Source organism: Clarias gariepinus, chromosome 1 (genome assembly GCF_024256425.1).
Source record: "Clarias gariepinus isolate MV-2021 ecotype Netherlands chromosome 1, CGAR_prim_01v2, whole genome shotgun sequence".
In the NCBI taxonomy this organism is placed as follows: Eukaryota; Metazoa; Chordata; class Actinopteri; order Siluriformes; family Clariidae; genus Clarias; species Clarias gariepinus.
The window spans coordinates 47,137,227-47,148,619 of NC_071100.1; the positions used below are offsets into that span (position 1 = coordinate 47,137,227).

Consider the following 11,393-nt stretch of genomic DNA (forward strand, 5'->3'; position numbering starts at 1 on the left):
ATGGGCTACTGTTTAAAAGTACATTGTGTTTGATTGGCCATCTGATTAGCTCTAACATTAGCCAACAAATTTATAAATACGAAAACGCACAGAAAAAAATCTGTCAGATTTGATTCTGTAAATTGTCTGAGACATGTTAAAAGAAATGAGGGTTAAGATTTACAAATACTGTATGAATTATATAACAATTTAAAATCCTGTCAGATTGGTTAGCTTGCTAATGCAAACTAGGCAAATCCTGTCAGAAAACCTGTTAGCATAGCAATAAATGATTTGAATCTGAGTAATTTTAGGAAGCTTATTAGTATATTTATAATATTAGGAATATTACCTGAAAACAAATCCTGTCGGAAATCCTAAGATCATGTTAGCAAGATGTCTAAAAGTTAGGGGTTCAAGACATACACACATTCCTACATAGGGTCAAAGATTAAAAAGACAAACAGACAGTTAGGTGTAATTGTCTTTTCAACATCATACAGTTTATGGTTGCTTAATTAAAAAAAAGATGATTTTATATATATATATATATATATATATATATATATATATATATACAGTATATTGTAGAAAATAGGAATTTAGGTTAAAACCTACTATATAAGGACACTAATTTCTCTCTTTCACTCACACACAGTGTGATAACTACATAAATATGCATATATTTTATATTTATTTCTGTTTTATTCTGTTGTTGTTTCAGGCGGATCAATTGTCCTAGCTGCAAACTATCCATCATGCAATGTTTCTTCACTCTGTTCATCTACATCACAGCAGTGAGGTCACAAGTCAATCCGGGTATCATTTTAATATAAATATATAACAATAATATGATGTAATATAATATGTGCTTTCTTGTGAAAAACTAAAAAAAAGAAATGTTGACCCCAGAGGTTTATTCTTTTTTCCACATAACTTATAATACACTCTAACTACTACATACCTATTAAATACTAATAATATTAAGTCATATTAATATTAGTATATATGATTAATATTATTATATTATACATAATTCTTCATATTAATATATAATATTAAGCACATACCTTAATTGTTTTATTTTTATATTTTATGTACAACCTGTCAAGCAAATGAAATGGCACTGTATGTAACTGTTTATTGTGGTAATGAAAACAAAATACACAGTACAGACAAGTTCATTCTTTCAAGTCTGCTAATTTTTTCCAGTTTCCTGACATCACGGCTTCATGAATATAAAAAGACGATGCGTTGCATCATCATGCACCCATATTATATTAAGACATGAATACGTATACACTAAAGGAATTTTTTTCAGGCTCGACATATGGCAAAAATAAGAGACTATTTTTTACAGGTCATCGTCAAAAGCTTTAGCATCTTTTTTAAGCATCAGGCTGGAACAGGGAGGTCATTGACATGGAACTGGAGCATGAAGGAAGCCATGTTGGGAGGTCCAGCGACTGTTGAGCTCGCCAAGGTTAACAAGACGAGTGGAGTCACAGAGTTTAATTCATTTATTTGCTCCTTTTGGACTTTTCCAGCAACTTTTCATAGTAAAGTATAAGGAAAGCCATCACAAGTAGACGTTACAAGGCTAGGATGCCTAGCATAATTTTACAGGTCTCTAAAATATGTATGTATGTATGTATGTATGTATGTATGTGGGCACACACACACACATGCACATCTACACGAAATTGTCCTTCTACACCTCTAAAATTATATGCGAGTCCAACATCCAATTCCATGGTCTTTCCTGATTTTTTTCTTTCTACATTTCCTCTTTCTACAGTTGATACAGTATGTGTCTGCTACCTATGCTAGGTAAAGCCTTCATAACGGCTCTAAACTGAGATCCAGTCTCATCATGGTGCTTGACGGGTTTTGAGAATGCACTTGACAATAATGTTCTTGTCATATTCGTTCCAGAACAGCTGAGCTTCATCTTAAAATAACAACTGAGTGTTGTTGTTGTTGTTGTTGTTGTTATTAAATTACTAAATTTCATAGTCGTGAAAACTAATTGAATATAAAATCATATATTAATAAGTTTTGATCTAGAATGTAGGAAATAAATCACTAAATAAAAAACACATTGAATTAAAATTTCTAAAAGTAGTTTTATGATAAAAATTTCAACTTCTAACTACACTTTACAACCGTGGTGAGCAAGAAAAGCATCTCAGAATGCACACATTTTGTGGTGGATGGGCCAAAGCAGTAGAATATCACATCCAGGTCTACTCTTGTCAGAAAATAATATTATTCTGAGGCTACACTGGGCAGAGGATCATACCGAGACAGTTTTTTTTTTTTTAAAGTAAGGTAACATTTTTCAAGTCTAGTTTAGGTATTAAACCTATAGGGACAAATTACCTGTAAAATGTCAAAATGAATCTAAATGCTTTAAAAATGTGCATGCTGGGCTGTAAAATGACACATATATAAAATTTGGCATAATTTAATTTTCAAGTTTTAAAATTTAATTTGCAACATTAACCAGTCAAAGTTAACATCTCATGAAGACGCTTCGAAGGTTCTGCTTTTTTTTGCTGGCGAATGACATAAAGACCCTCTGTGTCTATGGCGAGGCCTCCTGAAAGGTATTTGGTATTTGGGTGTTTACCTTTGGGGTGTGGGCTGTGTGAGCACTGTGTCTGTTTCACCCAAAAAGAAAAAAAAAAAAAAAAACTTCAAGTCACTAGCTGAAACAAACCCACCCATTATACTCCAACATATAACACAGTTCATTTTCTGCCTGTGTTTGATCACATCATTGAAAACAAGCAAAACGGAATGAAAAAAAAAAAAGGAAAAAGTGTTTAGGAGCATGAGATGTGCCGAGTGAGTAGCCCTGAAATTTCATCTGTATGATACATCTGAAAAAGGTAAGGAGCTTCTAGTAGTAAAGATAGTAATGCATCAGTGTGTGTCTGTGTGTGTTTCTTAGCTACATGCAGGTATCCACTGGGGATGACTGGAGGCAAGATTCAGGATGAGGACATCTCAGCTTCTAGCCAGTGGTCGGAGTCTACTGCAGCTAGATATGGCAGGTGGGTACATCCGCAGATGGGTAGATTATACTTTTTATAGTTATAGTCATATATAGAAAACATTGTTCTTTCCTCCATGCTTCTTTCTTCATTCCTAATCACAGACTGGATTTCGATGATGGAGATGGTGCGTGGTGTCCAGAGGCAAATGGTCCAAGGAGGCAAATGGAGTTCCTGCAGATCGACCTTCGCATTCTGCACTTTGTCACATTGGTGGGCACGCAGGGGCGTCATGCGGATGGTGCGGGGAACGAGTTTGCGCAGCGCTACCGGATTAAATACAGCCGCGATGGCTTGCGCTGGGTCTCCTGGCGTGATCGTAAGGGCAGTCAGGTATGTTGATGGAGCATTTCTTTTAAGACAGTTAGTATTAATATTAATTCCAGACTAACCACATCTCACTGCTCCAGGTTTTCTGATAGCAGATATGAGTACACTAATGTCATGGAGGTCATGTACCCAAAACAAATTATATCGGAGGCAGGATATGAGTGAGCAGTTGACAAGTTAAGGGGACAACAGAAGCAGCTTGATGGTGCTGGGATTAGAACTCACAACCTTCTAATCATTAGTTGAAAAGGCATAACTAAAGTATTTTACGATAGTTTAAGATGGTTTTGAGTTTTAGGTTCTTGGTATAGTCACCTTCTTTGCATGTCTTCCTTTCTAGGTCATCGAAGGCAACAAGAACGCCTATGACATTGTCCTGAAGGACCTGGAGCCTCCAATCATCGCCCGCTTTGTGAGATTCATGCCCGTCACCGATCCCAGCGCATCTGTGTGTATGAGGGTGGAGCTGTATGGATGCGAGTGGCTAGGTCAGATTTCATTGTAATGTCCGGTGCTGTGTTTTTTCTACAGGAAACCTTCATCCTGAATGTTTTAGCCATGATTAGAATGAATGTTATTGATTTGAGACTAAAATATTAAAGCTCTGCTGCATCTGTCTCATTACATAGAGATGGAGCCTGGTAGACCAATGGACAAAGACAGGAAAAAGGTTAAGCCTATTACATGGCAGACTAGATTAACTTTTTAGTTTTTTTTTCCAGATGGCCTTGTGTCCTACAGCAGCCCTGCTGGAGAGGAGATGACCTTTGGAGGACAGCAAGTCTACCTTAATGACAGCGTATACGATGGAGCCATGGGTTACAGGTAATAATCCGTTATAATTACAGCCAATAATTCTTTGATGCATTTTGTTGAACAATACAAACGAAACAACCGCTTGGATTTATTCCTCAGCATGACAGAGGGTCTCGGGCAGTTGACCGATGGAAGTTGGGGTCTGGACAATTTTACTCAAAGCCATGTCTATGGTGTTTGGCCTGGATACGACTATGTGGGCTGGAGTAATGCTAGCTTTTCCAGCGGCTCAGTGGAAATGACGTTCGAGTTCGACCGCATGAGAAACTTTACATCAATGAAGGTCGGTATAGAGCTCTGCCTCAAGTTCTATATGTTTTACTGTTTACAAATTCCAAATCAATTACATTTACATTTAGGCATTTGGCAGACGCTCTTATCCAGAGCGACTTACATTTTTATCTCATTACACATCTGAGCAGTTGAGGGTTAAGGGCCTTGCTCAAGGGCCCAACAGTGGAAACTTGGTGGTTGTGGGGTTTGTTGTTGAGATTTTAGACAACCAAGATTCTTATCTAACTTAAGATGTTTGATATCTCAAAGGTAGTCCTTTTGCTTTGTCCCACTCATCCTTGTTTATCCACTCAGGTTCATTGCAGCAACATGTACACATCAGGGGTGAGAATATTTCAGAAAGTCAACTGTTACTTCCACTCGGAGTCGGACTGGGAAGCCAGGCCGGTTTCATTCAAGCCCAAAGCAGACAGTACAAGTCCCAGTGCTCGATTTGTCACAGTGTCTCTGGGGAATCGCATGGCCAATGCCATTAGGTGTCAGTTTGCCTTCAGCGACACTTGGATGATGTTCAGTGAGATTGCTTTCCAGTCAGGTAACAGCTTCACAAACATGAACATATTCACTAACATAGTAATTAGGGCTGGGTGATAAAACGGTATCGGTATTTATTGACGGTACACCATTGTCGATAACCATAGAAAAAAAAATGTTCAGTATGAAGCGTTATAGTTTTATTAAAATGCGTCTGGCTGACTTAATCTCGCTTTAAATAGTTAATCTCAACAGCCTATCAGATCTCCTAATGAATGAGCGTGCCACCAGTGACCAGGAAAGAGCCAATAAGCTTACGCTGGAAACGCCGCGTTGAGTCAGAATAACACACGCAAAAATTAGTGCCGTGCCACGCAGCAGGAAGGAAATTAGATAAATATTAAATATTTGTATAAATATTATAATTTGTTGTGTGTACAGAGTTTGAGGTTTACTGTGTATTGTTATTATTGACATCTTACAGATGTTGATCTGCCTCAATGTTCGCTTTAGTGTTCAGTGTTTACACTTTACAATTGCACATACTTTGTAACATTTTATTTATTAAGTTTAAGAGTCTCTTTAACACTTATAAATAATATTTTTTCTTTTTGACTATTAAAAATATTTGCCTTAGTAATGTTGGTAAATAAAAAAAAAGTGGTTCAATTTTTTTTTTCTACTGGTCTGCATTTATAAATGTTCAATAATTACCGATACCGAATGTTATAACACATTATATCGTGATCATTTTCTTTGCTGTATCGCCCAGCCCTAGTAATGATGCATGAAGTAATGAATAAAATAAAAACACAAACTGTTTTTATTATTGTTTTTATTTTAAATATTTTTTTTAAAAAAGGTAAAAGTTTAAGTGCTATTATTTTCTATTTCTTTTTATAATACCTTTCTTCTCTTTTATGTAAAGCACTTTGAAATACCATTATGTATAAAATGTGCTATACAAATAAACAGTAAATCCTCTGAGAGATTAAAAATAATTCTCTTTTCCCAAATCTAGATACAGCAGTGTATAATACATCTTTTGCTCCCACAAAACGTGGCCATCCTACAAGCACGCAGCCAGGTAACGGATTTAACTTTAGCTTTGACACTAACAAACAAAAGGGCAAAACATATCGACTTATTCATATCTTACACTTAAATTTAGTATTACAAAATGTAGTCAACTAACAAAGATATGGTTCTTGGTTTCAATCAGCCATCAACTTAACCAAAGTTACTAATAAGGACCATAGCTTATAATAACCATCTTTATAATCAGTCTTGTAATGGGGGGGAGTGGGAGCTCAGGTGGCTACGGCTCTAGGTTGTTGGTTTGGGGTTTTGAGCTCTAGGTTCGAGCCCTACCTCAGTGGTTTGCCACACCAATACCACCCAGCCACTGCATGCAGTGCTTGTCCCTTGTAAAACCTGCTCCCAATTGTTGTGTGGATTGACAGTGCACTGTGGCGACCCATCAATCGGAGAACCTGAAAGACTAACAACAACAACATAATTGAGCTTATATAAACTTAAATATTATTTGGTTAAGTAAAACCAAGGAAAGACAAAACACATAGCTGTTAATGGACCTGAATTGTTTTTTTTACTACTTGCTTACTTATACAGTATGAACTTTACAAATGATTGTTTACTTATAATTTACCCTAGGACTCGATCCCACCCATAAGGTTGATGACAGCAACACGCGTATCCTCATAGGCTGCTTGGTGGCCATCATCCTCATTTTGATGGCCATCATTATTATCATTCTCTGGAGACAGGTCTGGCAGAAGATGCTAGAAAAAGTGAGTCATTCTGGTCAAATGTCAAATTTGTATGAAGATTTTCATATTTCTTAGAAAAAAGGTGGTAAAATCTAAATTGTTATATTATAAATTATGGGTAATATGCTAAGTAAGTAGGCTATTATTTAAACAAAACCAAAAAATATATAATCTAATGGTTCCAGGCCTCACGTCGGATGTTGGATGATGAATTAAGATCTCGTCTCTCGGACCGCAGAGAAGCTTTTTCTCATCGGCAGTCGTCACTGTCTAGTGATTCTGAATCAACCTGCACATACGAGGGAGTGTTCCCTCTGGGATCTGAGTACCAGGAGCCATGCCGGTTACGGAAAACACCCGAATTTCGGGCAATGGAAAATCTCGGTGAGGGCCAACATTCCTAATATTACTCTTCCTCTATATTTCTTAGGAGTTTTTAATGTTTTAAATGTTTCACAGCAGTCACCTCTGAATCACCTGACCAGCTTCCATCCACTACTAAAGATGACGTCCCTCCTTATGCGGAAGCAGATATCCCAAAAGCAACCAGCAGTCATTGTTATTCTATTGCAGCAATCAGCATGCCACCTGGACGAGATGGAGCTCTGGAGGAATTTCCCAGAGAGAATCTGACATTTAAGGACAAGCTTGGAGAAGGCCAGTTTGGTGAGGTCAGTGCAGAGGTGGAGCTTTTCATGGACACACACACAAAAAAACTTCATGTTTGTACTTTGGAATATATAGAACACATTTGGAGATAAGGAATATAAGAAATAAGATGGTGTCTAGGAAACCCAAAAGCTCTTCAGTGTTGAATGAAAAAAACAAATTTTTCTAGAGTTGAGAGGTAGCTCTTTATAGTAAGGAGTACTAATAGACTAGGACCTTATAAGAGTTTCCCACATCAGGGAAAGTATGAGAAATATAAATTCCAGAAGAACTATTGGGGAAACCATTTTCTGGGTGTAGGAGACCAGACTAAATAACAGGAAACCAGATGTCAAAAGTTACGTACCGGACCTTTAAGGGTACTTTGTGTTCCCCCAACAACAGATGCTGTGTAGATTTTTTACTTTTAAATTAAAATCCTGTCCTTTAGTATTTCCATCACTCCATGGATGCACAAACTACCATACTCAACCTGATAGCAACCTCACAGGAAGTTCCTATAGTCACCTCAGATAATTCTCTTGGGAGGACAATACAATGCCAAATGGCAACAGGAGACATCTATACATGATTTGCCTCTTCTTCTACTACTGATTTTTTTATATGTTTCCTGAATCCAACAACTAGACCACAGACGTTGTAAGACCTTTGGTGGCTTCCATGATGAGCAAATCAAACTCCCTATATAGACAGAGAGGCATGACCACTTGTTTATTTGGTACTGGCCCTTTAGAATTAATCACCATTTGAGAACTTAGAAACACACACAAGGGCTCCTACAGAATGAGCATTATTTTTACCCTAGCTGGAAGCCGTTCTACTGCATACCACAGCAATGTGGGGGAATCAGTCTTGGCGCCCCAAATCAAGAGATCTCCTTCCACCATTAGGTGTAGGACATTTTTCCCCTGTTATGATTGGGAAGAACTAAGTGCTTTGACAGTAAGCCAGCTACAGTATGCATTGGTGACCAGATGATTCTGGGCTAAATCTAGGTTTTCTCACCAAGGTTATGTCACTCAGTTTCATTATCTAGTCGGATGACCTTGCAGTATGACAAATCAAGGTATCTATTGGACATTTTTTTTGCTGTTAAGATTCGTAGACCAACTGTTAATCTTCCAACCAGGAAACACACCAGCTAGAAGAGGCCAAACCACTGGGTGGTGGATTTCCTAACCTTGGTCACATGGTCTCTATCATGATATGCTATCAATGGGAGATGTGCTAGAGCCTATATGACTGGTTAACTAAGGGACTAACAAAACACAAGCCTAAAATATATTAAGAGGTAACAATAATGATCAGGAGGTATCATTAGGGTGTAGAAGAATGGAGGAATGAGGAAGCCCTGATCTAAACACGCATTCCACATACTGATGGTATCTGCAGGTTCATCTATGTGAGGCAAAAGGAATGAAGGATTTTATGAAGGACGATGTCTGTGATATTGGGGAGGAGCCTATTCTGGTGGCTGTGAAGATTCTTAGAGAGGACGCAACTAAAAATGCAAGGTACAATATAAGATTCTGAACATTTAAGGTGCATAGAAGACAACGCCAGTCCTTGTTGCCATGAATAAACTACTGTAAGTACATTTTATGTACGGAATTCCACATCTTTCCCCAGGAATGACTTTTTAAAGGAGATCAGGATCATGTCAAGGTTGCGCGACCCCAACATTATTCGCCTGTTGGCTGTGTGTGTAGAAAGTGACCCCCTGTGTATGATCACGGAGTACATGGAGAACGGAGACCTCAACCAGTTCCTCTCTCACTATGAACTTGAAGATTTGGGACAAGACCAAGAGCTGACAGCCAACATCAGGTTGTTTAAACGATTGTAATCTGAATGTGGGTTTTTATACCAAAGGATATAATATATCTATATATATGATATATACGTATATAATATATCTGGTTGAATCAAGAAGCTAGTTTAATATAAACTGGGTTCCTACTTATTACAACCATAAGTAACTTTTCTCATGTTTGCATTAGCAACATGCTCTATAGATTCTTTACAAATTGCTCATTATAACCTTGCTCTTTTTTTGCAGTCATGGTGACCTCATCAATATGGCTGCTCAGATCACTTCGGGAATGAAGTATCTATCTTCTCTGAACTTTGTGCACCGTGACCTAGCGACACGGAATTGTTTGGTGGGAGCAAATCACACCATCAAGATAGCAGATTTCGGCATGAGCAGAAACCTGTATCGTGGAGATTACTACCTCATCCAGGGCCGAGCCGTGCTCCCTATCCGCTGGATGTCCTGGGAGAGCGTTCTGCTGGTAGGACCCAGTGTACTGATTGGTAGGAATAGAAGAGAAAGCTGTGTTGGTGGTAAATCAAGCCAACTTAACGTTTTTAAATCTACACCTACTTAAAATAGAAAAGTCTGACCTTTTACAAGTTGATAGTTATTATAGGTAGCAGATGTTGGTTTCAAATATCTAGACAAGTGAAAGACTAAAGAAAGTCATAGATACAGTAGAACCAAAAGCACTTTGCTTACTGGCCACCCATACCCAGGCTAATTCGTTATCATTCTCCTGGTTCTCCAATGTATCCTGGACACTGGTTCCCCACAGGTTTCCAACCTTCAACTGTCCACATTTGGTACATTTATATTTATGCCTTTTTGGCAGACACTACTACATTTTTTATCTCATTACAGTACAGTACATCTGAGTAGTTAAGGGTTAAGGGCCTTGCTCAAGGGCCCAACAGTGGCAACTTGGTGGTGAACCTGGGGTTTGAACCTGATCACTAGTCCAATGGCCACACATTTCTCTGTAAGGGCGCTCTCCTATCAAGGTGACAACTACCAACGAGTAAGGGGAAAAAATATTACATGCTTCCTCTGAGACCCACTTGCATGAGCCAACACTCAGAGGAAAGCGCTATCTTCCACTTGCATGAGCTATGATTGATGCCAGGGGGAGTATGCCACACCACCACCCCTGAGAGAGCCCACCCAATCTGCAGTCTAGGCTCCAAGCCATGAATGGCGGTAGTATCACCTAAAATGAAATCCTCTTAACCCTTTCATCAACAAGAATTGCCACTCACTGTATGTTTTTTTTTTTTGTATTTTGCAATACATTTATTTACATCTGTTCTGTTTTTTTTATGCAGGGCAAATTCACCACGGCGAGTGATGTCTGGGCCTTCGGTGTAACACTGTGGGAAATGGTCACTCTGTGCAAAGAGCAGCCATACTCCCAACTCTCAGATGATCAAGTGATTGAGAACATGGGCGAGTTCTTTCGAGACCAGAACAAGCAGGTGAGTCTTGAAAACTCCAAATACAAAAACACGAATGTGTGTGTGGACTTTCTGTACAGTTACTTCCCTAAGGTTAATCATTTTCCTATTAAACTACATCCTTATACCATAGGAATGACAGATTAGACAGTCTTTACACATGTGTGACCTGTTAATAAACACCCGTGTTTAATGACTCTGACTTTATCAGGTGTACCTACCGAAGCCTTTGAGTTGCCCCGATGCCATCTACAGCCTCATGCGCAGCTGTTGGAGGAGAAACGCCAAGGAACGTCCGACTTTTGAGCAGATCCATGCAGCGCTACTCGAATGTCAGACTGAAAAGCTTCTGAGTGATGAATCTGACACAAACACGCAGTTCTGAACTTTTCCCTCCAGCAATGTAGGGTTGGAACTGTCAAAAAAGTTATAAATGATGTAAAAAGCTGATCGCTCCATGAGTTATATCTGAATTTTGTATGAATATAATGTTTTTTTTCTTGTTCTTGTTTTTTGCTCATTATTATAGCTAATTGTTTACACATAATATACATCAGACATTATTCTTCACACTTCCTTTCAATCTTATTTCATAAATAAACCATCTTGATTTTCGATTCTGCACGATGTTCAGTTGTGTATAATCTAAAATATTTTAGTGATTGTGGTATTATGTCACTTTAATGTGTCTATTAAATTAGTTGGATGGGGT

General features: G+C 38.2%; 1 protein-coding gene across 1 annotated transcript; it reads left to right on the forward strand.

The window, feature by feature from the left end:
* The first annotated feature begins 716 nt into the window (after positions 1-716).
* Positions 717-11,393, forward strand: ddr2b (discoidin domain receptor tyrosine kinase 2b). The gene is made up of 16 exons (XM_053497533.1): positions 717-798; positions 2,936-3,038; positions 3,143-3,371; positions 3,709-3,856; positions 4,091-4,193; positions 4,284-4,467; positions 4,773-5,013; positions 5,974-6,039; positions 6,627-6,763; positions 6,928-7,126; positions 7,202-7,413; positions 8,804-8,925; positions 9,041-9,238; positions 9,471-9,705; positions 10,553-10,702; positions 10,893-11,393. The coding sequence occupies exons 1-16, from the start codon at positions 738-740 to the stop codon at positions 11,064-11,066; spliced, it is 2,562 nt and encodes an 853-aa protein (XP_053353508.1). The 5' UTR covers positions 717-737; the 3' UTR covers positions 11,067-11,393.

Bases quoted from the DNA above. Each gene is read 5' to 3' on its own strand.
- ddr2b (XM_053497533.1), top strand. From the start codon at position 738: ATGCAATGTTTCTTCACTCTGTTCATCTACATCACAGCAGTGAGGTCA. The intron at 7,127-7,201 runs GTGAGGGCCAAC...AATGTTTCACAG, and splicing joins TCGGGCAATGGAAAATCTCG to CAGTCACCTCTGAATCACCT. The intron at 10,703-10,892 runs GTGAGTCTTGAA...TGACTTTATCAG, and splicing joins TTCGAGACCAGAACAAGCAG to GTGTACCTACCGAAGCCTTT.